This window comes from Anopheles coluzzii, chromosome X (assembly GCF_943734685.1).
Source record: "Anopheles coluzzii chromosome X, AcolN3, whole genome shotgun sequence".
NCBI lineage: Eukaryota > Metazoa > Arthropoda > Insecta > Diptera > Culicidae > Anopheles > Anopheles coluzzii.
The window spans coordinates 3,355,868-3,383,342 of record NC_064669.1 but is presented as its reverse complement, the minus strand read 5'-3'; the positions used below and the strand labels follow the sequence as shown (position 1 = coordinate 3,383,342).

At 46.0% G+C, this 27,475-nt stretch overlaps 2 protein-coding genes across 3 annotated transcripts; one reads left to right on the top strand and one right to left on the bottom strand.

Annotated features, from left to right (window-relative positions):
• Positions 1-948: 948 nt before the first annotated feature.
• On the bottom strand, positions 949-2,542 carry LOC120958601 (uncharacterized). Its single transcript, XM_040381514.2, has 3 exons — positions 1,767-2,542; positions 1,223-1,447; positions 949-1,157 (listed from the first exon to the last, which is right to left on the bottom strand). The coding sequence occupies exons 1-3, from the start codon at positions 1,960-1,962 to the stop codon at positions 1,129-1,131; spliced, it is 450 nt and encodes a 149-aa protein (XP_040237448.1). The 5' UTR covers positions 1,963-2,542; the 3' UTR covers positions 949-1,128.
• A 1,951-nt stretch (positions 2,543-4,493) lies between these two features.
• Positions 4,494-17,937, top strand: LOC120948618 (uncharacterized). Of its 2 annotated transcripts, none has more exons than XM_040365151.2 (9): positions 4,494-4,607; positions 5,322-5,761; positions 6,529-6,759; positions 8,278-8,445; positions 8,543-8,715; positions 8,803-8,890; positions 8,985-9,137; positions 9,218-9,514; positions 11,528-17,937. In XM_040365151.2, the coding sequence occupies exons 2-9, from the start codon at positions 5,699-5,701 to the stop codon at positions 13,232-13,234; spliced, it is 2,880 nt and encodes a 959-aa protein (XP_040221085.2). In that variant the 5' UTR covers positions 4,494-4,607; positions 5,322-5,698; the 3' UTR covers positions 13,235-17,937. The 2 variants fall into 2 exon arrangements, with proteins under 2 accessions (XP_040221085.2, XP_040221096.2); XM_040365162.2 differs by lacking the exon at positions 4,494-4,607 and adding an exon at positions 4,621-5,175.
• The last annotated feature ends 9,538 nt before the right edge of the window (positions 17,938-27,475 follow it).

Here is a 27,475-nt window from a genome sequence, read left to right as displayed (position 1 = left end):
ATGTTAATCCATCATGGAACCATTTTCATATATTCCAGTGTGTGGCGTGTTCCTTTTCCACGACAAATAGAATATCTGTAGTATGCAATAAATAACACCGATATCCTCAATTTTGGGCGCATTTCAAATATGCAGATCTGGTCCAGAGATGAAAATCAAACACAATAATTAGGATGTAGGCCCTAAACCCTCGGAATAGCAAAAGGGAATGTATCGTAACTGCGAGCAGCTAGGGGTTAAGTTAGCCGAGGGTTGGCTACCCCACCGACAAACGACCAAACGGATCCCTTACACAAACGTTCCCTTCCCTAACCGCCACGTGGCTGCCATATCGGAAGGAAGTAAACAACGTATCAAGTGCGCCGGGAAGCGCTAACATCTAAAGTAGTTGGCGTTTGGGACACGCGCACACCCTACCGCAACGATGCCGAACAGTTGTGAAGCATTCGTCCTCTTTTCTACACGGCACTGATAATCACTCAATTATCGGTGGACCCCTTTTTTTCGACAAGTAAAATAAACCACGCTGCAGCAACGATGCAAAAGAAGGGGAACTTGATAGCGGCACTTTTTATTTCATTTCGTTTGCCTTTACAGCTCCGTGAGGGTTAGGGTTGCAAAATCATCGTTTGGGTGAAACATCTTTCAACAGATACACATCTGTTTTTGTGCAGCGCTGTTCCCTCGGTACGTAAAAATCATTCTATTGTTGCTTCGAATAGTCCGATAAAGGACGCTGAAACGATCAAAGCTATTACAAACATTAAATAAACAGCAAAATGTTTCTATTGCAGCACAACGTGAGAAAATCTGTCCTACCCTTCATCAAATTACTTGTCATCTTTAACAATCTGTCTAATGCGTCTGCCGCCGTGAAGTGATACAATTTGTTAGATTTTTTTGTTTTAATTTTATTAGTACACATAGGAGGGAGCTCCGTGCGACACATACGCGGTAGGTTTAACGTTTATTAATATCAACACTTAGCGAATTAGTGATTAACTTTAGCACAACATTTTAAACACGTTAGTCACGCTGATTATATTGAACTTGAGGTGAAATCGCGCACAGTTTCCGCTCCACGTTCCGCCCCGTTGGCTCCTGCGTCCGTCCACACCGAGGCAGCTCCTAATCCTTTGCACTTGCGGCCTGTTTACCTGCGGGTGACGGGATAAGAAGGATACGTAATTGGCCACTCTCGGATCAGGTTACCTATTCCTACCGGTAATGAGCGTGCCCGGCTGAACCAACGCTCCGGCGGTGCCAATCTTCGTGAACTTGCTGATGTGCTTCACGTACGCGCGTTTGTAGCTTTCGTCCGCCGACTGCAAACGGGCCGCTCCGGGGTGTTGCGAACCATCCGCACCGGTGGACGGCTTCGTGCGCGCACCCACGCTGACGACACGCTCCACCAAAGGTATCACCGTGGACGATACGGGCACCCAGTCTGTGGAACGTGCGAGAGCACAACAAAAAATAAAAAATAAATAAAATGAAAACAAGATGAGATGTGATCCGCTCGGCACACTACTCCTACTCAAAACCACCTCGAACACGTTTGGAAAGCGAACTAACACACCGTATGATGAGTAATATGTTTGAAGATCTTTGTTTCGGTGTTTATTTGTTTGTTTTCGCTACATGGGCGAAATTTTACATATAGTTTAGGACATACATGGAGTAGGATGTAAAAAATTGTTGTCTGTTATTTTTAACAATTTTTAGTTATGTTTAAAACAACTATTTTCAATTTGATTGTTACCTACCTGGTTCATACTTTTCTCCACTAACTTTCTTGTAGTACATCGAGGTAGCGTTGGCAGAGCCTGCCAGCAGGCACAGTTGCAGAATGCAACATAAACCCAGCGAGAGTAGAAAATGATGCCGTCCGAAAGCGAACGCCCTGCCTGTCCTGGTGCTTGGCAGCATCTTTGAAACACCTGCTGGTCCCGACGGTACCATGCTGCTGATTCTATTAGTCAACGCTCTATTCACGCTCACTCGCGTATCGCTTCACCAGCGTGTCACGGTTCGTGTTGATTGTCGCGCGCCTGTGCGCTCTCTATCCTCGCACGGGGCAATACTACAACTGACCGCGAACGGTTCAACCTCAGCCACCGAAAGCCAGAAGCAAAAGCACAACTCTCACTTCCACCCCCAAAACCTTGGGTGGCAGTGGGATGGTGGTGGCGGCTGAGGGACGTATTGTCCGTTGCCTCAGTGCGTGAAATGCTTCGCATCAGTTGTGCTCGCACTGCTCACTTTCCGATCGAAGCGGCATTCGGTAAGACGTCACACGCACTCCCCTCTCCTCATTGCGGATGACGTCAGGTTCGACAGCGATCAGCGATACTCACGGCGGTGATGATGGATGCAAAGCGGCTTTGTGATTGCTGCAGCTTTTCTAAAAAAAAAACCCCTAAAGGTTTATGATACGCAACGTACAATAATTCAAACGGAACAGGAACCGAGCACTCGGAAGAAACTGCACACCTGCACATGTGCATGGACAACCGATCGGCAACACTGGAGTTTAGCTCTCGTCGGTGTATTGCCGCAATCTACTACAAACGAATATTTACGAACAAATTGTACATATAATTTTCCACCTTAAACAACCCCCGAAGCAACCAGCATAGGGTGTGCGAACCCCTTATTTCTATGACCGGCATACCCGGGCATTCCATACATTTTGTATGGGAATTCCAAGCGCCACAGTAACAACTGTGAAATACTTGTATCCAAAAAAAAAATGCTTCATAGCTTGCTCAATGGTTTGCTCAATAGATGGCGTTTTATAATTCTATTGCTATCCTTTTCTTGCAATGTGTTTTGCCTTATGTAATCACGGCCTATATACCCTTCTAACTTTCGGAGCAAAAATCTATATGCATGGTCGTGTTGTCATATTCGTGGATATCAACACCAACGACTATTACTCAAATCTCACTAGCTTCCGTGCTGGTGGTTTCCATTGGATTTAGTATTAAAACTGTCATTTTGCCGTTCTAGAAATTCTAGCGATGCATAACTTCAATGCGAATTCATACAACAGTACATAGGGAAGGAGAAAGCTCTCAAAGCGAGGAAAACTCCACTCCACTCCGCTATCTCAGCAACAACTGGCACCACCAGCCTTTTATTATTTTTAGAATACATCAGTTGTTTACCGTCTGCTAAACGAAGTCTTTAATGTTTCCTTTTAGGTGGAGAGCTTGAGCCGTTTAGAACCCGTTTAGTGGTCGTTTAGTGGATTTGTGGCGCTTGGGATGGGTATCAACACCAACGACCATTTCTCAAATCTCACTGGCTTCAGTACTGTTGGTTTGCATTGGAGTTTAGTATTTAAATAGGCGTATCGCCGTTCTAGTTCTAGTGATGCGTAACTTCAATGCGAAACCATACCATAGTACATAACAGAACAGTAAGGGAACGAGAATGCTCTCAAAGCGAAGAAAGCTCCGCTGTGTGGCTATCCCACCAGCAGATGGCACTACAAGCATTTTTATTTGCTTTTGTTAGAATGCATAAGTCGTTTGCCGTTTGCTAAACGAAGACTTTTTATATTCCGTTTAGGTTGAGAGCTTGAACCGTTTAGAACCCGTTTAGTGGTCGTTTGGTAGAGTTGTGGCACTTGGGTTAACAGATAAAATCGGATGTGACGATCCGACGGAATCTCAAGAATTGATTCCATTGTTTGACGAATTTGCACGTCCGACGTTATCTGTCAAATCCCATATAAATTTTTGACAATAGCAGGGAGACCAGACATACCGATTTCTTTGAGGTTCTATCTGTGTTTTTATTATTTTACCGAATAACAGACGAACAATCAAGAAGTACCAAATTGTCATTAAATCCACCAAAAATATTAGAATCTGACAATCAGAAAATCTGATTTCTGAAAGCATGATTTAAATTTACCGAATAAAGACATATACGGCGATACTTCGGTGGTACCCTTTGTTGGTGGGATTTTTTGATTTTTTGCGGTTATCAATACGTAGTATGATTGGACCCAAACGCCCATTTTTATGGCGTCGCCGAAACTTACTCCGTTTGGAAGCCGATTCTAATTTAGGAGTCGATTCCGATTCGAGAGCCGATTTCGATTCCGGAACCGATTCCGATTCCGGAATCAGTTATGGAGCCGATTCCGGAATCAAGTCCGGAGTCGATTCCGATTTCGGAGCTGATTCCGGAATCGATTCTGGAAACTGATCTCGGACCTACTATCCGGAATCGATTCCAGAAAACTGCGGAGCTAGCCGGAATCGATTCTTACAAAAACTTCATTTTTCCCATCACTAGTTGTTTGGTTGATGAAACTTACAGCAATAATAATAATAGTTGTTAAATGGTTTGATGAATTTTCAAGTGCTCTCTGCAGTCAAATGGCATCCATCCCGATTTTGGCTAATATTTTACCCCTTTCCTACACAGACCTTGACATACGCCATTTAATCTGGCCACCCTGTACAGCGAAATGACACATTGGGCAAGGTTGCTCGCTGTCAGCGAGCGAAGCGCAGAGAAAACCCCGTCTTCTGGTACGCCGTGTGCGAAACCGATAGCACAATTGTTTGTGACGCTCCGAGGTTACAGGGGTAAGTTTCGCGCAATGTGTGGTTAGCGTTCGACATTGGGTCTTCCTTTTTTGTTCTCCGCAAACAAAAACGCAAGCTTTGGCCAAAAACCCTGTTCCTTCCGCCTCCCGAATCGTGCGGTGTCAAGGCCTAGCAAAAGTGCGTGAACACACGACGACTGTATTTTACGGTGCGTGTGGTGGTGGTAGTACCCAGCAGCAGCAGCAGCAGCAGCAGCAGCAGCATCCATTGCCAATTTTTTCGCTACAATCAAACGACGCCAAAGCCTCCTCAAACGTGTATATATGTGTGTGTGTGTGAGTGTTCGAGTGTGTGCAATTCATTAGAAAATGTTTTGATCGAAAGAAACGAACCATCAACCAAACCAGTTTGCTGCCAATCCAATCTGCCGCACGGTGCGGCGGAAGCGTCCATTTTTTTATCCCCGCCACAACCCCATCAAAAAGCATCAAGGGAAGGGTGGTGGGAAAGTGACATCCTTCTTGGTGACCATTTAAAAAAAAAGTGTTTTTTCGCGCTCTACATTCTGGTCGCGAAAGGAACACGCCTTTTGCGGCGGGCACTGTGGGTAAATGTTTCCTAATTCCTTCGTCAGCATTTGTTTCTGGGTGTCGGATAGAATGAAAAACAAACAAAACAAAAAAAAATCTCTAGATTCTACAAATTCAAAGCTCATTACTCATTCAGCATTTTCTGTTGTATACACATTTGCAGGCTGGCTTCCTCCACGGGGCGTGAGTGAGGGTGTGTGTGTGTATGTATATGCGCGTGAACTGGAGTGCTTCACCGCCGTTCGCATGAAGCGTCCTCCGCGCCCAAGACTGCCGAGATTTGCGAACCAAAGCTAAAAAGCGGAGCCGCGAGGGGGGGCAACGAAATATGACAGCTCCTGCTTGCATTGCTTCAGCAAACAGAAAACTCGCAACTGGTCGGCTGACTGGCGATAATATGTGCTGCAGAACCATCATCATCATCACCACCACCAACACCACGACCACCGCCGCCATCGACAGCAGCAGCCGCAGCTGCTAAACCGGAGGAAAAGTATTTAAAAAAAACACACAACTGTGCATAAAACGGCGCGCGCCAGGATGGAGAACGAGTCGTTGCCGATTCTGCTGATCACCGCGAACGTGGGAAGCGTGTTCGAAGACGTAAGTAGAGGCTCGATTTTACAACCGTTTCATCTTTCGCCTTTCTGCGCTGCTGGGGAGGCAACTGGGCTGTAGCGTTTTATGTACCCCGCGAGATTTAAGGCTGAAGGTTCGTTCGAAGATCGAATGAACGTGAACGCGTAAATTTAATGTTCTGTCCATTTTATCCTAAAAGGCGCACTAAAAGAAGTAATATTGCACTGACTGTTCAAACTAATTTGTTCTAAGGTAGTAAGATTTGATATACATTTTATAACAATCGTTCAATTAGCTAAGAAAATGGATTAAATTGAAGAAGGCATTTTGTTTTAAAATGAAATTTAGTTACAAAAAGTAACATTTTCCCGAAAACACGTATGTTAGTCTCGAAATGTATGTTATACAGTTGTAATATGTCAAACCATTTTCAAACATCATGGCAAAATAAGGGTTATTTATTTTTATTTTCGAAAATTAGAAGAGCTCAATAAACTTTTTTTCATCGTAAAACATCGTAACAATGTTGAACTAAGCATTCAAAAGCAATAAACCCCGCAAATAACTTTTTCTTATCATCGACAAGGTTAAATATAAGGCTCTTCCTGTAACAGTTGCGGGACCGATTGAATGGCTCATCATTTTGCTAGTTTTTGCATAGTTTATCGATCTTGTTCTTACACCAATAGCACGGGTTTTCCTTCACGTACCACTTCTTGTTGATACGTTTCACCCAAAAAAAAATGTTCTAAATTCATCATCTCGGTCCTCTCCTTGCTTCATATTCACAGCCCTCCAACTTGCTGCACCTATGGATCAAAGAGTTTCTCGATCACATCTCGGCCCGGCAGCCGGCATTTATCGCGCTCCATCTGCAGGAGGTGGGCGGCAAAACGTACGAAAAGTCCATGGAGTACGTGCAGGAATTCATCAAGCAGCTGTGCGAATCGGACGAGCTGCAGGGCTACAACCGTATCCGGGTTTACCTGGATGAGGACTACAACTCGGCGGAACATTTTACGGTACGTAAAGCGGGGATGGAGGAGGACAGCTATTTGCTTGCTTTGATAAAAAAAAACTCACACGCACACACGAAAGCCGAACCCCAATCGACCCGCCTTCAAGGACAAATATTGACCAATTGCGAATCATAGTTTAACATATTTTTTTCGTAGCGATACCCCCTTAATCATATTATGCGGTAGCGCTAGCGCCTGGCTCATGCACATGCAAATGCACACGCACCGTGACGCATACGCCAAGAGACAGGAAACCTAATCAGTGCAAACGGGCGCGTGTGTGTAGGTGCATAACTGCTTAAGCCCTTTTAAATTTGCACGGCGAAGCAGCGGCGGGTGGAAAGCAAAAGAATATGGTTTCAATAACGACAACGATTGTCGGGGAGGCAGAAGAAAAACATGTAAAATAAAACAAAGGCATCCATCCATGTACCGAAATCAGTGGTGCGGGGAGATCAGTGGTGTGTTGGTGCTGCTGACCTGAATTGGTTGCGTCGTTTTCCCACGGGCGCCGTAGGGAAGCCTTACGAGCGACAACAGCAACGGAATCGATGTATCGAGAAGATGGGATGTGTATTTTTAGCTAGCATTACACGACTCACTGTCCCTGTCCATTCAGTTGTAAAGGAAAGGAGGAGAAAAAGGTGATGGGAGGGGGGCGGGGAGTGGGAGGGGAAAAACAGAGCAAAGACAATGCGAAACGCCATACAGAAAGTTCGTAATAGTAGGAACTAGTGATGGGTTAAAGTTGGCAAAAATCCGGAGTCGCATCCGATAAATTCGAAATCGACTCCGAAAGGTAGATCCGCCCTGCGGAGTCGTCCAGAGTTATTGGGAGTCGGAGTTGTTCGGAGTCGTCCGGAGTTATTGGGAGTCGGTTTCATCCGGAATCGTTTGGAGTCGTCCGGAGTCGTCTGGAGTCTTTCGGAGTCGTTCGGAGTCGGTCTTCGAAACAAAGGCCTGCATACGAAGTGCATGCGCAAATTGGAAGTCAAAAAAGCACAACATCACAAGCACATTAAATCACACGGCTCGACTCCGGCCGACTCCGGACGACTCCGAACGACTCCGAAAGACTCCAGACGACTCCTACTCCGAGCGGATCTTGTGGTTCCATTTGCCGGAGTCGGATCGGGGTCGTTGGTGCGCTCCAGAGAGCACATCACTAGTAGGAACAACCAAACTTCTGGTTGTTACCAAACTTCGTTACATTAATGGTGGCCGTGTGTGTATGCGTGTGTGTATGTGTGTAGACAATCCTCCGGGAATAGATTCACTTATCGACCTACGGGACCTATCGGTGGATACCACATAGGGGGGGTGGACACGAGCTATGTAGTGGAGACACAACTCCCTTGAGCATTGGTCAAGCATTAGAACATCAACGGAAGCAAATGTTAGGTAATGTGCACACAATGAATTTAGTTTTCGCTTACTTTCAGATAATGCATTACGAGGGCCTTTCGAGAAGCAATACATTCCTATTGATGATTCGTCTGTTTATTTTTCCTCTTCTTTCAGGCCCTCGGGAACTTGTACTTTGTCCGGAGCACGGTCAGCCACGTGCTGATGTGGAACTTTCTCACGCACGAGTGGGACTCCGTCGAGGGCAAGAGCATCCACACCGGCAGTATCGAAACGGTCGCTACCAAAGAAAAGGCAAAGTTTCCTCAACAATTCTTCCCCGAGGTAGGTGTGTTGCTGCGCCCGCCTTCGACACGAACGGCTCCGCCTGGGCATTTGGTTGTTGTTACGCCCGTTGTTACATTGTTTGCTTGCATTGCAGTGCAAATGGTCGCGCAAAGGGTTTCTTCGTACGCGCTGGTTCCTGAACGGAACCGTCTTTGATCTGGTTAACATTCACCTGTTTCACGATGCGTCCAACCTGGAAGCGTGCGAAGAGTATCCCTCGGTGTACTGCAAGAGCCGGCGCCGCGCCCTTGTACACACGCTGGAACGGTAAGCCGCGTGCGACGACCTGCTCTCCCGTGACTGCCTTTGCCGTGTTTGCTAACTTTTGCATTGCTTCTCCACTTTCGCTGGCAGATTTCACAAAGATACGGTAAACCGACCAGTGCCATATTTTGTTTTCGGTGATTTTAATTTTCGCTGCGACACAGAGGGCGTCATTAAGGTAATTGATACCGACCACACACACACACACATACGCTCGAGGGCGTTTGTTTTCTCCGTTTTGCTAACTTTGCCTCTTTGTCTCCGTACCACAGAAGCTCACCGAAGATCTCACAATGCATCGGGTACAGAACACGAAAAACGACAGTACAAAAGTGCAATATCGGGATGCAACCGGCACGAATGTGCTGACGGTGGGGAAGAAGGAATTTTTCCACTGCGATCAAAGCACGTTCAAGGAAGGCTGGGTAAGTTGTGCCGACCAGCAGTTTGGTTCGATTGTTTATGGTCGTTTTTTTCTTTTTATTAAAAACGCGACTGTCTGCAGCTGCGTCAGTTCGACCGCGAGCTGGAATCGCTTCGCAGCATCCTGTACGAGTTTCCCATCACGTTCCCACCGTCCTACCCGTACGAGGAGGACCCGTTCCAGCCGGTCTCGTACATGGCGACCCGCTGTCCCGCCTGGTGCGATCGAATACTGGTAAGTCCGGCGGCCCGCAAGCTCGTATGGGAGCACGGACTGGACGACGGCAAGCCCGGCGGCGATGGTGCCGGTTCCGGCGCCAACACTAGCACCGTTAGCTACGGTATTATTGGTGCGAACGTCTGCATGGGTGATCATAAGGTAAGCTAAAATGAATGACAGATGTGTAGAGCAGTGTCATCATTCTCGTTTTGGCCATATATTACCGTACCGAACTTATGCACAAACCATGATATTGATGCTTCTCGTTTGTGAAGCGGGAGTTTTGAAATTGTAGATTGTCGTTTGATTTTGTCTTAAATTGCCTCATCTATATTTGCGACCACCAAATTAAAAAAATGTTCTTTTTCACATTTAGTTAATATCTTCTTTTTCTTCTTCTTTGCCACAACAACCGTTGTCGGGCAAGGTCTGCCTGTACCACGGGGCTTGGCTTTAAATGACTTACTGATAAACACGTGACGAGGATGGTCAGTCCTACGTATGGGGCCACGTTCCATTCGGGGCTTGAACCCATCACGGGCGTGATATGTTGTTAAGTTGTACGAGTTGACGACTGGACCACCAGACCGGCCCCAATGCATTGCGATCGGTTACATATTTAGATCAAATTTATCATACTTTCTGGACTTATCGTTAACAATACGAAATGCATCGATTGAACCAACTTATTATTAAAAATGATTGCATTTGCATAACATAGAAAGGTTTGCAGGTGCTGTAAGAACACGCAACGAACGTTGATCACCAACGGAACATTTAGAACATTTAAATGCAAATTTCAATATTTCAAATCTATTTGGGCCACACCCATGGTACAGTTGTCAACGCGCCCGACATTACAATATGTGCGTCATGTATATAAACAGAGCCTCCGATACATAGAAGTTACCGTTGTTTAACAATCAAATCAATAAGCGACTTTATTGGTTTTTGGCAGGCAAACATAAATATCATATAGCTAAAAATAGTTTTGAAAAATCGTTGAGCGTGTCACGATTTGCCAAGCGAATCTAAGAGCGGGCTTTAATCGATTGAATATAGGCAAAATTTAATATTCCAACATCTTGTTGACGAGCGCCTATAACTATAATTGTACTTCGGCAAATTGGTTTGCTGATTTTTATTTTTATTTTTCATAAATAGACAATGTTTCATTTACATTTCTTTAAAATTCTAAGTCAAAAAACACAAAGAAGTATTTAGACGAGCAAAGGCGGAAATAATTATTAACGACCGAACACACAGCTATGCTGGGCAGGTTCGTCCCCCACCTCTGAAAGCAAACGAACCGTGGAGATACGTGTGTGTGTATGTCATCCGTCGATAAGGTGTTAAAAAGCGATACAATATTTAATGCTTGATATTGCAAACAGCTACCGCGCAGAACACGGTACTGCGCGACAAAAGTAAATGGTTCTGTGCAAAAGTTCAGGGTGCTGTTCATAAAATTGTGTCTCTATAATTCTAAATTTATCGCGCCTCTCTATCTCGCCGGTAAAGTAGGAATACCGAAACTAAAAAAACACAATCGATTAATCGATGCGTTTCGCGCGCGGCTCGTCATGGTCGTTGCAGAGCTTGCGGAGACAGTTTCCCAGACGGGCGTCCCCCGAGCTACGACGATTTTAATTTTGACAGTTTAAAGTTGTCATTGAGACGAAATTGATATATTTTTTGAAAATTTTTGTACTGACCACCGTTACAAACACATTTCCCCAGATTCCACAACTCCCCGGTCTTGAATATCTACATCGTGTAAACGGCCTTTGGAGGAAAATTTATACATTATTGAACATTATTTTAAGTAAAATACACGATATCATAGATTCCGACTTTTCCACATCGGTTATAAATTTTATATTCACAGATATTCGACACACGACTATTTCTTACTTACGCCTTGTTTTGGGACATTTTTTCGGCCCCAAATACCGTCGTATCTCGGGGGACACCTGTATGTGTGTGTGTTAGGTCAGCCGTTGAGAATTCGAAAACAAAGCAGCGAAATGTACTGTTCACATTTGGAAACGGACTTGGGGCGTTGCCTAAGTAAACACACACAAAAGCGCACATGTATTAATCCCGTTTGTTCAACCATTTCTTTTCTCTTCCCTTTTATGTGACGCGCGACCTTCTCCACGGACCCGCCAGCCGGTTTTTCTCAGCTTTAGAATCAAGACGAGTCAAGGTATTGTAGATAATTGCTCCTGTGATACGCATGTGCCTAGAAAGCTGCGTGTTGAACACCCTATTTATCGTAACAGTGCAAGTATGGATAGTAGTAGTAATAATAACACGATCGTAGTAAGTCTTAGTAGTTATGGTAGTACTGCGGCCGGTGGTGCCAGCCCGTCGCCGGACGCGGCCCTGATCCGCCAGCTGGCTGCCACCGCGGCCCAGTGTAGCGATAGCAGCAGCAGCACTAGTGCCGTCGCCACCACCATCATTCCGTTTGGGCCGGCGCTCGATGTGGCTGGCGACCGGTTCGCCTACCACCATCAGCTTCACTACCCGCCCGCATGTCCCAAATGTGCCGCCCGCATCGAGCAGTGCTACGCGCAGAATCTCCTCGCGCTCGAACCCCCCGGCACCGTACTGGCGGCCGTCGCTGCAGACGGCAAAGAGCAATCGGTGTCGTCGGGGGCGGTGGCAACGGCGCCGCCACTTGCCCATCTCGAACCTGGTCAGGCGGCGGGACCGCTCGAATTACTGTCGCAGGCCTGCTTTCGGTATCAGCATCCGCTGGTCAGCATTAACGTGTTCGACACGGACAGCAACCTTAACGTTTGCATGTGCGCACTGTACTGTAACGCGGGCGGGGACGCGGGCAAGGGTGCCGCAGCGGCGCGTAACGGAGACGGGAAGGAGCGGGCGGGGGGCGGCAGCCCCACGATCTGTCCGAACTGTCGCAACATCATCAAGCACCAGCCGGTCGAGCACCGGAAAACGCTCATCTCCCGCCGGATGATGCTTGCCAACGATGTGATCGTGAATCGCATCGACACCCACTACCTTAACACGTACTCGATGCCGCCGGGCGGTGGAGCGGGAGCGTACAGCAATGGTGCGGGCGGGCAGCAGCAGCAGCAGCAGCAGTTCGAACCGTACACGCCGGAGAGTGCGGAATCTCACTCGCCCCTGCCGGAGTCGAGCGATAGCAGCAAAGCCTCGCACAGCACCATCCCGACGAACGACAGTGACGGACCGGCGGAAGGGGATGGCCGCCGGGCGGGCTCGAAATCCGTGCCCACCGGCAAGGAACCGGCTGGTGTGGAGCAGAGGGGCGGCGGCTCGAAATCGGAAACCGATTTGCCATACTCGATCGCACCGGGCCCGACCAGTGATGCGAAACGGTCGCAGACGTCACAGCAGCACCAGCAGCAGCAGCAGCAGCAGCAGCAGCAACAGCACCGGGGAGCAAAGCTGACCGACGGTGGCAGCTTCGGGGGCGTTTCGCCCCGCCAGCTCATGTCGCGGCTCGAGAAGCTGAAGCGGCTGGCGGACGAACGGCGCAAACAGTACGGCGAATGGACACGCAGCTTCTCGCAGTCCGACACCAGCGCCAAGCAAACCAAAGCGTCTTGCACCACTGCCACCACCACGGATGCCCCGTCCAACGATGAGCCGGTGCCGACGGTCGATAGTAGTGCGGCCGAACCGGCAGAGAGTGCGCTGCTCGTACGATCGGCGAATAGCAATAATCATTTTAACAGCCACCACCACCGCCACGAAGAGCCAGCTGCTGCTGCTGCTGCTGTCGCTTCTGCTGCGTCGACGGCAAACGTCACTAGCTCGATTGCAATACGCAGGGACTCGGTCATTGCCAACTGCTGTCGCGGTATGTGCACAATACTATAGTGGGGGAGAGGGAAATTCGAATATTTGATGATCGAATATTTTAGCGTACATATTTAGGCACTACCACCAAAACTACCTTCAATCGTAACGACAGCATACGAGCTTCTTGCAGGTGGCTCAGTTTGACTACTTATCTTAGGGATCTTTACTTTTAATGCGCGACCGAAAAGGGGAACCAAATGTTAGAGGGATGGACGGGATGTGTTTGAATGCTGCAGCTGAGTGGATGCAGAGCGCAGATGCAGAGTCATTTCCATGGATGGTATATTCACCTTTACACAAATCGCCTGTACCACGCCGCAAGAGGGGCAACCATTCGTACTTATTATCTCAAGACAGCAGCTACCTCAACTCGGTTGTGCATATCTTGTGCGGCAAACTTAATGGTGCCACTTAAACGCCCCACTAACCCATCCACTGGCACACGGGCGGAAACGGACGGAGCCGGAAAAATGAAAAGCATTAGTGCAAAAAAAAAAAAGAAAAACAGTGTGGTGTGATGGGCAAAACAACAGCCCACCCTTCTCGTCCATGGGCTGTGTTGCTGCTATAAGAATGGGTTTAAAATACCACTACGCACAGCTACTAACACTACTACAAAAATGCTACTACTGCTAACCAATACTACCACTACTCGCTTGCTCGTGCTGTTGTTGTTGTTGTTGTTTGTTTTAAGTAGTTTCCTCTACCCACCCCCTTTGCCGCAGTACAATTTTCGTTTGTAGAATTTTCCCCAGTAGTGCGGCACCCTTAACCGTTTTGCCGCGTTTTTATGTGTGTGTGTGTGTGTTAAACAGTTTGCACAGTGTTGTCTGTTTGTTTTTATTTATTTATTTTTATATTAATTTACAATGTGGTTACTGTTTTTGATGCACTTACGGTTAGAAATTAGTCTTTTTTTGTCAATATGTTTGTTTTTTTTTCTTCTCCTCTGCATGAATGTTGGTCGCCTTCAGTTCAGTTTTGTGTTTCACATTTTTATTTGAGACAAAAAGCAAGGTTGCTACTGACTTGTGGGACTATTTCAGCTGTGTGACTGCCGCCCTTAAGAACGAAAAGCGGTCCTCGTTCTGGGAACTTTGCGACTTTGTCGCTCACCGGGTCTAGGATTTTATCCTACAACCTCTTGCGCCGTTGCATTTTCGTCTTGCGCTTGGGTGTTGGTTCCGTCTTTGTTGCGCATCGGGAGCTCAGCAGTTGCGAGTACCGAACAAACCCTTCTACAAATGTTTTGGGCAATCGGTAGTTGCTTACTTACTGTTTGCTGATTGCTTATTGGTAGCACAGTAAGGTAGCGCGTACTACCATTCTGGGTAGCCAAACATTCATTACCCTGTTCCTGAATCCTAAATCCTGTCCATTGCGTTCTGAATCTAAACTAAATCTAACTGTCCCTATTTCCTAAATTTATTTATAAATTTATAAATTTATAATTTTATTCGTCACTTACATAATATCTTTTTCTCATCCTGGGTGTCTCAGATGCTACTCGGAGTTCTGTCAGCCCATTCCGCTTGCCTTACCTGCGACAAGGGTCTTTCCATGGAGGTTTGTGTCTTTCTATGTGATGGCGCAATAACTGAACATTGATCACCAAAACAGTTCAGTTTGCAGATCATAGGTCTCTCCTGCAGTTGATGTTTTCATTCTCCTTTTTATTCACTAATACGCATAGTGAGTGATCTCTTTAGATGATTATTTCGTTCATTCATTACACAACATTGTAATGTCATCGGCTTCCGGGAGATCAGTTTTGCTGACTTAAGCCGAGGTGGAACAAACTGTTCGCAGTTCGGAAATCCCTTACCTAGGCCTTTTGGGTAGAGATACATTTCCAAGCTCCATTCCATTCCATTCCATTCCAAGCCATTCCAAGCCATTCCATGCAGTTGTAGAAAGAAACACTACAAGGTATAGAAGATATGCCTGCACCAGATGTCCTCCGTTGCCATGCGGAATTTTAAAATTCCATTGGCGACTGTGGATGGTTTTGAACCTCAGATGAGCAGAAGTTAATAGTAGTAGTGGTTAATTTAATTTAATATTTTTGAAAAGGTTCACAATCTATTGATCCTTATCCCACTCGACGAGCATGCCGTTCTATTGCTTGGTGCTCATACGGAGGTGTTCTTCTTTGCGAATGTGCTTGAAGACACATATTAATCTTACTCGTTCCGATTGGTCGCCAGGTGATAGACCCTCAAGCATTGCAGAGGAAGGCTTCCAGGCTCAAGATTCGAGACTCCTTTCTTGGGTTGACCTGTAGGGAACTACCGCTTTCCACTCAAATTAACTCCCTCTGAAACTCACTCAGGAGGCTGCACACTTGGTAAACATCAATATTGTTGAACGGTCACGCCTATAGTTCCTTCACATTGGTTCTCGCGTGGCGTTGTGCTGCTCTCATTGCTTGCTTTTGCATCAGAGGTTTCCCTATTTTTCATATGGATAGCACCCGTTGGATAGTGCAGATCACTAAAAGAAATCACATTTGTATGTCCTGATTATTGTGATCGAGTATTGTTCCAATGTGTGCATAATGCTAACTTGCGTATCGCCGTCTATGCTCTTGGGTTTTAAAAATGCATAATGCCAAATGTATACGAACCACAACAAGAATATACACATGCTATGTTGTCAGTCTTGCGATTTGTGGAGTTCTTGGTGAACATTTAGTTGGTACAAAATTTGAGCCTGAGGATCCTCAGAGTTTTTAAACTAATTTGGTCTGCTTATGACCCATTTTTGACGAAAGACGTGCTCTTTAGATAGAAGTAGTACTCACCGAGGGCACGAATGCAAAGGTAGACTTATGCATTTAATAATGGTCGTGAATAGTGTCTTTTATTGATGATAAAAGGTTTTTATGCAGGGTTTTTTTATAAAGCAAGGAGATTGGATAGGAAGAGAATTTGATGAGTACGGTACCGATATTGTTGCTGTCGACGATATATAATTATGTGAACGACTACACCATTCGCCCAACATGTTGCGTACATGTTGCTATCCACGTAACTATATGTAAATTCCAGTGTTGTCAATGCCACTGGTGTCTCTGCCATCGGTCAATGCCTCACTGTAGTTGTTTTGGTGCAATAGAATTGCTGTCTGTTTAAGTCGTTCGGAGTCGGAGTCGTCTGAAGTCATTCGGAGTCGTCCAGAATCGGTTGAAGTCGGAGGCTTCCGGAGTCAGCCCGAGTCGACCTTCGGAACAACGGCCTGTATACGAACGACTTTGACGACTTTGGACGACTCCGACTTCATTGACTCTAATTGACTCAGGAAGCCTCCGACTCCAACCGATTCCGGACCGACTCCGAATGACTCTAAACGACTCCGGATGACTCCGGATGACTCCGACTCCGGGCGGAGACTATTCGTTCGGATTTTGCCAGAATCGAATCGGAGTCGTAGGTACGCTCCATAGAGCACATCACTAGTCGGGACTGTACGGCGGGGTGGGATAGAACATGCAATTTCAGTGTTTCCAAATATTTTTTCATCGGTGCTGCCACATGTGGTCGCGGAGCATTATCATGCAGCAAAATGACTTTATCGTGTCTTTGCGGTACGGGTTCTGATGGCTCTCAGGTACAGACACTTTGCATCTTACTACTAATAATACTTAACTAACCAAGTATACTTAATATGTTAAGCAATACGGCCTGTTTGAATTGTTCCTTCTGAAGGAGAGAAAAAGGATACTTAATCTGTCTGTAAGGATTGTAAATACGCGTAACCAGTGAAACTACTGTACATTGTACAATTCTTAACAACTGTCTGTTTTGCCTGTGCTTCCCTTTTTATAACCAAATCCATCCTTTTCTCCCTCTTTATCGACCCTCTTCAGTTTGTTCCGTCTCTTTTGTCGAAACCATATACAAATACTAAGTAACTTATTGCAGCATCGAAGCGTCCTGGGCTTTGTCCAGCATTCGCTGGCGCGCGCGCGCGTTGCCCATGTGACATACTACTAGACCTAGTGCATACGAATAAAAGAGAGAAAAAAACGGGTTATTCAATTACTCGTCCCCCTTTACCACAGCTCGCAGTACTTAACCACGCACTTAACCTCACTAACTAAATCCATTGACCAGCTCGAATCTACAGTGCCACTGAAAAAATAAATCACCATCCATGCGATAATGCTTTGAACCTTCTTTTTTTTTCTTCTGCCTCTCTTTCACCGGGGCCCGCGGGTTCGCCTGGCTTTGCAGGAATGAAGCAGAGTGCATTTATTTATTCCATTTAGACACTTAATTCGCTATCGCAAAAGCTCACACGGTTGTCGTGCACACATCTTCTGCGGAACAGGGGGTTTCGGGGTAACGGTTGTTATCGGTGATATTAGGCATTTCGAAGCAAAAGCTACCCTACCCCTCCACCAACCCTTTCACACATACCAGTGATTCCAGTGTGTGTCGCCATTTTGTGCAGGGGAATTTTTATGTAAAACAAAATGTGGTTCAGGTTTTGCCAAACACAGGAGGGTGGAGCACAATGAGTAGTAGACAGTAGAGCAGTTATTTATCTTTGCAGCCGTGCAGCAGCAGGGTCAGTCAGTAGGGTTTTTTTTAAATGTGTATAGGTAAGATGCTGTATCCTCACAGCTCAGTCAGTAGTAGTCTAAGCAATTGCATAAGTCCTTCAAACGGGGAGCCCTAAAAAGCCTTTATCAAATACACGTTGTCGTCGAGAAAGGATGTTTTACTGTTGTGTTGTGTTGTGTTTTTTTCTTCTTTTCGTTGTTGTTGGTTTTGTTTTATTAAGTTTTATTTGTTTTAGTTGTGATCACAACTGAATGATTCATGTGTGTTTGTGTGTTTGATTTGTACACTTTACGTACTGTTTCATTCCCACTAGGTAGTTTCCCGTTTCGTCATCCAGTTTGTCATGTGTTTTATTGGTTTGTTCGCCTTTCGTTTCGTTTGATTGTTCTATCGGTTGGCCTTATTGCATCAGTTTGCGTTGTGCTTGTGGTTTTGTTTAGAGTTTATTACATTTAAATTCCACGCTTGATGAAGCTTTGCAAAAAAACATAAAAAATAAGTAAAAAAAAAAATACCTACAGTCTCTTCTCCCCCAAACGAGACCTTGAACGAGATGGATGACTTCTATACTTCTACTCTATTTCCTCCTTACTTTTTCTTTTTCTCGTTTAAAAAAAAAACAATATCTCCCCACTCCCCAAATAAAATCCTTACACCTAACAGCTAACGGGCAGCTTGCGCTCGGGCCGGACGGAAAGGGCGGCGAGCTGACGGCGCAGGAGTTTCTCGACCGGCTGCAGGAGTACACCGATCTCAACACGCGCATCCACGACCAGCAGCAGGAGCAGCTGGACAAGTCGAACCTGACGATCCTGCACTCGCAGTACGTTAAGATAACACCGATCAATCCGGACGGTGGCGGCGGTGGCGCACGGCAGGCGGTAGCCTCGCCCGGCACCGAGGGAGCGGCGGCCGCTGCTGCTGGTGGCGGAGGGCCTCCAGAGGATGCTAGCGCCTGTCACGGTGATGCGGCCTCCTCCGGCACGTGCTGTGCGCTGATCTTTCGCGAAACGACCGTCTAAAGCGAGATGGTACGGTTGTTCATTGCCAGAGTCTTTCCAGCGTGCTGCGAGAGAGAGAGAGAGAGAGAGAGAGAGAGAGAGAGAGAGAGAGAGAGAGAGAGAGAGAGAGAGAGAGAGAGAAGCCAGGGGAATGAAAGCAGTGATTTGAGCTGTTGGGGAGTGCGTGCAAGTGATGTTTCAGAGCGACAGAGAGATCGAACACAGTTGAATGCCCCAGCTTCCCTCCGGACATTTTGTTAACCTGTGAGCCTGTATGCAGTTGTGTTTGTTTTAACGTTCCCAATTACACTTACCTCAGACACTTTGATGATCCTCATGTTGAGCGCAGCGGTGCTCTAGTTAATTTGACTACTTTGATAGCGTATTCTCGAGTAGTATCGAGCAGATTATTTATTTATTTTTGTGTGCTAAACATGTTAACGCCAAAGCCAATAGTGTATCTCGTTAGCCTTAAAAGAGGAAATGCTGCTGAGTTTCAGCTTTTGTTTTCTTTCTGCGGTACTGGGCGATCGAAAACTGGCACTTAGGGTTTGGGCAATTTCTTCTTCAGTACTTAAAAAGAAAAGAAGTGGCATTGCTCGACATTTATGCTAGCATGCATATTCCTGTGCAGACACATGCAACCGGTACTGTTCGTTTCCAACGTGTCCAACATCGAAGTGGTTCCATTTAGATTGGCCCAGTGCTGTACTATATTTATACAAATCGATTACGCTTCCACGGAAACCCTCTACATACAATGTAAGATTATGTGTTATTCTCTTCCCTGCCCCCGGGGTATTATGTCTCGCCAATACACTCTGTCCTCTCAGCGAGTGAACAGTAAAACGCTCGAGTAAGCGCTTAGCAACCCTAGTAGCAGTGTTTCTCAACCTGCTGCTGCTGCTGCAGCGGCAGTTGCCGTAGAAGAAAAGGTGTTATCACAATAATAGAGAAAACAAATGTGAAGAAAAAAGTAATGTAAACCCACTTATTTGGATGTGTGCCGCGAGACCCCCCCACTCGCCGCAATGGGATTAGTATTTAAAAAGGGGCGAAGCTTTTTGAAAAGTCTTGCAAACAGCAGAGAGGCTAAAAAACGTACGTTTCTGTCTGGTAGTAGTAGTATTATGCGATTAGAACAAACTCTATGGATGAATTTGCTAGCGACAGACGGTTAACCGGACATAATATGAATGTTGTGCAGTACTTAATCAGAACACAAAAGTCAGGCTGACAGACGACCCGCACGGGCAGCAGCTTAGTAATCTGGCAAAGGGGGCGCCGCAACAACAAAAGTCTGAGATTTGCTGCGTGTAAACGTTTTTTATCAATTAACCAAAACACAGGGATATTTTGCGATTAGCAATTGGTGTTAATGCTGCTGTAAGAGAGAAAGAGCGAGAGAGAGAGAGAGAGAAAGAGCGAGAGAGAGAGAGAGAGAGAGAGAGAGAGAGAGAAAGAGAGCGACATAGAAACAAGAGGGGGCGAGAATTGGTATTGTTTGGACGTGTGTTGTGATGGTTGTTATGTTCTCTGGAATCCAAGCGCTTTTAGGGTAGCAGTTTTTTGAAGGGGGGAAAAATGGAAAAATATACATACAAGAGAGATAAACAAGTGTATTACGGTTCGCGGTGTTAGGATGGCGATCTTCTCATTAGCTTTTTACCCAATCTTTACTCTATCGTTCTTTTTAAACCGCCTAGAATATCATGTTGAAACTCTCACCATCCGGGATGTGCAAGAAGCGGGCAGCACACCAGCAAGCAATTGTGTATTTGGCATTTCTACGTGCGCGTCCTACTATAAGCATCATGGCAAGAATTAAGCAAAACAAAAAAGAGCAGATAACAATAATACTTCTAGTCAAACTTTAGTGCAATACAAAAACAAAAACAAACCCCTGATAATCATATTGTGACATTAATTCAATGCATATAAATGCGGCTTCATGCTTGCAGACAGTATACTAGTTTCGTGAGGATAAGCAAATAATGGCAAGGCAAACACTATCACTATAACTGTTGTTAAATCGTTATAAAGGATAATACGAGTGTGGAAATATTTATTAATCAGCGACAGCTAAACCTAGGTACTGTGTGTTCCTTAACCGAGCCGGGCTTGACGCAACACACACACACACACACACACACACACCCTACCGCGCGTGTATGTGTGCAGTTTGTAGCTCACTTTCGATAACCACCTTTCTACACTCCGGTCCAATAGTTGACCGCCCGTGATGAGTGCGCAGCCGGTGCGTCTTCGTCCATCTGCGTCGAACCAACCAGCCCGAACTATATCCTACGATACAATATCATGACCGAACATATACATACATATGCTCTTATAAACACATACATGAATTTTATCAAGCCACGAAGATGTATTTGGTGTCATAAAAAAAAAAAAAGATCACGTAAATGAACGTTTAGGCAAGCAAAAGTCGTCGTAAACGTGGGGGAAAAACACAATTAATACATTGATGGAGTTAATTAAATACATACCACCCTAGCGATAAATATACATTGTTACGAACATTGAACACGCGTTTGTGAGATCCATTCGTTTTTGTTTCGTCCTGTTTGAATCGATTCCGTTACAGGCGTAACAGACGGTTGAGTAACACTGCTGGCGTGGTCCTCCCAGCGCGTGCGTGTTGATATTGTTGGTTTTTTTTTTGTTTTAATAATGCAAAATCTCACTAAAATAAAGCTCCCCATTTGTTGTGGCATGTGCGCGAAACTGTGTCCGTGCGATAGTATAATAGTTTACACTTAAAAGTGCCGAATTTAGAGATCGTTTTGGCTTAGCTACTGCTAGAAGCGTTAATATATCGTGTGTAGCGCAGGTAGGCTTATTGATTCCCTCCGTATCAATGTTTTTGTTTGGTGAGTTTAATATCTATTAAGGGAAACATACATCCAGACCTTCATTAGTTGCAGTAAGTAAAAAATGTAGTGTTTATGTTCCGGAGTCTGAATAAAATAAACCGATGCATAGGGTAAACGCTGATAATTCTTGCTGGCTAATAATGTGACTCACAGACGATTGGTGGTCGTTCGGTCAATTCTTTTTTTTATAGAATTCTAGATTACTGGCGAAGACAACAAAACTAAAGACGAAGATTTGTTATCTGGAGATGAGTACTGGCGGACAAACATATGGTTAATGTGCTCCGATTCTGGGGGAACAGCTTGTTGATGTCTTCACTTGTCGAGGGCCAACACTTTATAAACGAACCACGTTTCTGAAAGAAAATGTCAACCTTTCTTGCCTTCTTTTCATTTGTTCAGTGCCTAATAACGACCATTCTTTGAGCAGGTTGCGTTCTAGCCATTTGAATCCAGTCCTTACTCATTGCCTCGATTGTGAGCCTACCATGCCTGGAGCAACAAGGCAACACGGCACTGCAGATCTCCAAGTCCGGAACAAGTGCCAAGATGGAGTCTTCCAAACGCGTATTCTTCACCAGCTACTTCCAAACGATTTACTAAGAAGTTTGTGAGGCGTACACCCGATTAAAACGCGAAGCAGCAAGAATGGGATTGAGAATCAATGCGACGAAGACGAAGTACCTGCTTGCCGGAGACTCAGACCATCTGGGAAGCAGTCGTATTAGTTGACGGCGACAATCTCGAGACAGTAAAGAAGTTTTGCTATCCCGGGACGGTAGTTACTCGACGTATTGTTCAGGGGAATTGAGCATACTATGGGCTTCACCGACTGCTGAGATCCAGAAGACTTCAGAGAGAGAGAGAGAGAGGGAGTCTGGATATAGACAAACCACCAGCCAAGTAGTGAACAGAATTGGATACATAATCATTCCTAACTTGCTTAACTTTTAAGCGCATCAACTGCAAACTTCATTATTGATGTTTAAGACGACAGGACCTAAACTACTGGCAATAGTTGTGTCTACAAATACTACCACATTTCTCATATCGAATATCATCAATTTAACGATGATTCATGCTTACAAAAACTTAAGAGAAGAAATGACAACATAACATGTATAATTAAGGTGCACTTCAACCAATCTAAGCCAAGTGGGTGCTAATACTGCAAAAACAATGTTTATATTTTTTGCGAATATTTCGAACTAACAAAACAATGGCAGTTGAAATGGCAATATATAAATAGTACAACATATTACGATAGTTTTCGTGTGGAACTGCTGCACTAGCAGACAAATGAACGATTCTTTGGCTCGATCCATTTCCCAACTGCTCCATAGGGGATAGTCGCTACCCTGGACCATATCGGGTGGATCCTTTTGACCTCGAATTAAGCTGAAATCTGCTTTTCATTTCTTTCAGGACACTCAGGACATTCAGTGTTTGTTTTATTCAAGTGAAAAGGACGAATGCTTAATGCTACATCTTTGTTTGTAATTTCAACAAGACAAAAAAAAAAAATTATATAAATCTTAATCTCGAAACTATCCAGGGGTTTACGTCAGAATCAAATGCTAGCAAAACTTTTTTCGAAACAAGCCTGTTCAAAGAGTTCAAAAGATGTCGTTTCACCGCCACCAGTAATATTTTCACAGCCGCAATTTGGTGTTTGAAACGTTCCCGATCTGTTAAGTCAGAAGCTATCATGAAAAAATAATTATAAAATAAAAAGAAATGATTATAAAAATGGTACTTTTCGGGAACAGAAAGCGGTGCGGTGAATCAACAGCGAATGTGAATGAGCTTGAGCTGTTGAGTTAATATTTGGTTGGCATTTTGAATGCGACTTGTAAAACCCCGAAATTGGACTCTGTGTCTATGGTCACGATCGTGGTCGTGGAGCGTTTACACCTCCGGCTGTCCCTTCACCGGTGCACCGGCGCAACTGCTCGCTCCGGTCGGGTGCTTTCCCTCGCACACCAAACACTTGGCGGCCCGGTTGCAGGTGGCCGCCGAGTGGTCACCCGAACCGCACCGGAAGCACCGCCGGGAGCGGTCCACCCCGGTGCACTCACGCGACGTGTGCCCCCGCTCCATGCAGCGGTAGCAGCGCACCTCGTCCGGCGGTGACCGATCGTCCGCCCTCAGCGTGGTGGTAACGAGCCCGACGCGCAGCCGCTTGCCGATCAAGCCGGGCGCATCCCGGGCATCCACGAGCAGGCGCGCCCGCTGCAATCCGCTCGGCAGCTTGCGCAGCAGCACGCTGTCCGGGTGAATCGTCACGCCGTGCTGTTCCAGCAGGGCCTCCTGCAGCTCCGGCGCGGTGGTAAGCTCGTCCAGGTTGCGGCACACCACCGGTACCGTCGTCATCGTCACCCGAACGCTCACCACAACGTCGGATTGGTCGAGCGCGTCCCAAAGGTATTGCTCGATCGCGTCGTAATAGACGCCGCGCTGGCAGCGCAGGACCAGCGTGTCGTTCGCCTGCCGGCGGGGTGGTTCGAGCAGCTCCGCCGCGACACTGGCAAACTCGGCATTGTCGCGCAACGCTGTCAGTACGTCGTGGTACGTGTATTCCGCATCCGGCGTGATGCAGATGGTATCCCTTGGCAGCCGGCTCTTGTTGCGACTTTGCGAAGTCTCCTCCTGCTGCTGCTGTTGTTTTCGGTGTTGCGCTTCCGCTGCTGATTTCTTCGATCGCTTCTTCTGCTTTTGAGGCTGTTCGACCGCTGCTGCTGGATCGGCATCGTCCAAACTGTCCGCCAGCATCGCCTCCGGTTCGTCGCATGCTGGCGGTTCGACAGCTTCTGCCGGTTGCGGTGCCGAAGCCACCTCCTCGTACGGCGCCAGTGCAATCGCGTGCCGAGTGGTGCGTTCGCATATCTCCATCATGGCTATCTTGTTCCGCAGCGTCTCGGCCTCGCAACTCAGATCGTCGACCTTCTTCTGGAGTTGCATTCGCTCTTTAAACCAGTCCTGCTGCTTCTGATACCATTCTTCCAAACGTTCGTCGTTCGTCTTCAGTAACCTCATGTAATAGTTTAGCGCGTGCTTCAGCAGAGCATTCTGTGATTGGAAGTCCATGGCAACCTTCGGCTCGTCTATCGGATCCGATTGCTCGCAGATTTTCAAACGGCCGTCCCTTTCTGTAACGGTCTGAAATGCGCGGGCAAATGTCACTTTGTGTGTCCGCCAAATTTACCGCACCACTTCACAAAAAACGCTGCACCATCGTTGTCGCTTCGTTGATGAACTGGTTGCCTCTTTCCACACGCTCTACACAGCATTTATTTAGTTAATTTAGCATAGATTCAGCACGGTTCAAGAAGCGTTGAACTTACACTTTCTCAACTAACGACGTATCAACTCGCTTGTCAACACCGAATGGTTCAGCTGCCATACACCAAGGTTGATTAAAGCGACCAGGTGGTGGAAAAGGGCTTTTGAGGAGATCGCCCAAGGTCTGTGTAGGAACGAAGTCCCAAGATGAAAACCGATTGGACAAGTAGTAGTAATTGTTTGATGATAATGATGAGTAGTAGTAATGAGCTGCCAAAGCGCGGTGTTACCATGCTAATAGACGTACAGAGACGTTCCCCTGTAGCAAAAACCATACAATTGCGGACTCATCGGGCGCTACCTGGGCGCCCGTTAAAATAATCGCTTAAAAGCTCCTGTAAGCGTTCCAATAGGCGACAAAAAGTAGCTCAATTTAGCAAACAGACCTACTTTACGCTCTATTGTCTATTTGAACGGTAAGGCTCAATGAGCAAAACGTCGCGGCAACGCGAAACATGTTGCATAAATGTGTACTTACGTCTTATGTGAGCACCTTTCCCTTTCTTTCGCGTTGAAATGAATACAGACACTCTTACAATTCCGATATACATTTTTATTTTTACCCTTTTCTTCATAAGCACAAACACACTCGCACACGGGTAAGCGAAGAGGAACTGTGCTACTCTGTTGCCGTCATCCCTCTCTAGCGTTCTTCGTTGTTTATCGAGGCTGATGTGTGTACGTTTGGGCACGTACCTCTGCCGTCCTTCCTTCCTCGTTCGTTGGCCTGTTGAAGACAAGATAATAAGAATAACGTTACTAACTCGATAACAGATGTGAAGATCGTATTATGTTGGGTGGGATGGATGTGTGGGTAAGGTAAGGTTTGTTTGGAAGGGTTGAGTGGGTAGTGACGGTAAGTTGTGAAGGTTGTGATGATTGGGGTAGCGAGAATGGTTTGGATGGGAAATGAGGGTGAAGTTGTGAGGGTGGGTTGTGATGTTTGGGAGAATTGGGATGGTGGAGTAGCGAGGATGGGTTGGGTGGAAAATGAGGATTGGTTGGCAGGAATGGGAGAATTGTGAGGGTTGGGTTGGATGGATAGCGAGGTAGGGTTGGAAGGGCAGCAAAGGTGGCTAGGAGGGTTCGATTGGCTGGGTAGTAAGGTTCGAAGTGTGGGTAACGTGGGTGGTTTGGCAGGGTATGAAAGGATTGTTAAGGTTAGGAGGAGTAGGAGCGTTAGGAGGGTGAGGAAGGTTAGGTAGGAAGGTTAAGAGGTAGGAGGCGGAAGTACGGAAAGAAACTAAGTAAGTAGGAGGCGGAAGTACGGAAAAAAAACTTGCACGACAAAAAATAGCTCAACATTTCACTCCGCGTAGATCAAAGTAGCTCATTTGACCCAGTCAACCAACTTGATTTATGTTTGAAATCACAAAAAATAAGTTAAAATGTGTTCAAAACTATTTTCTTGCGTTTGGTATTAATCTGGCTCGTAAACAAACTGAATAATTCGATTGTTTCGGGTGAAGCAGAAATGTCGCGCGAGATGAGTAGCTCAGTTTGTAAAATTTGTTTGTTTGTCTTGTTTGTTCGAGTCCTGATCGCTTGTTCGAAAGCTGCCAAAGCGCGGTGTTACCGTGCTAATAGACGTACAGAGACGTTCCCCTGTAGCAAAAACCATACAATTGCGGACTCATCGGGCGCTACCTGGACGCCCGTTAAAATAATCGCTTAAAAGCTCCTGTAAGCGTTCCAATAGGCGACAAAAAGTAGCTCAATTTAGCAAACAGACCTACTTTACGCTCTATTGTCTATTTGAACGGTAAGGCTCAATGAGCAAAACGTCGCGGCAACGCGAAACATGTTGCATAAATGTGTACTTACGTCTTATGTGAGCACCTTTCCCTTTCTTTCGCGTTGAAATGAATACAGACACTCTTACAATTCCGATATACATTTTTATTTTTACCCTTTTCTTCATAAGCACAAACACACTCGCACACGGGTAAGCGAAGAGGAACTGTGCTACTCTGTTGCCGTCATCCCTCTCTAGCGTTCTTCGTTGTTTATCGAGGCTGATGTGTGTACGTTTGGGCACGTACCTCTGCCGTCCTTCCTTCCTCGTTCGTTGGCCTGTTGAAGACAAGATAATAAGAATAACGTTACTAACTCGATAACAGATGTGAAGATCGTATTATGTTGGGTGGGATGGATGTGTGGGTAAGGTAAGGTTTGTTTGGAAGGGTTGAGTGGGTAGTGACGGTAAGTTGTGAAGGTTGTGATGATTGGGGTAGCGAGAATGGTTTGGATGGGAAATGAGGGTGAAGTTGTGAGGGTGGGTTGTGATGTTTGGGAGAATTGGGATGGTGGAGTAGCGAGGATGGGTTGGGTGGAAAAAGAGGATTGGTTGGTAGGAATGGGAGAATTATGAGGGTTGGGTTGGATGGATAGCGAGGTAGGGTTGGAAGGGCAGCAAAGGTGGCTAGGAGGGTTCGATTGGATGGGTAGTAAGGT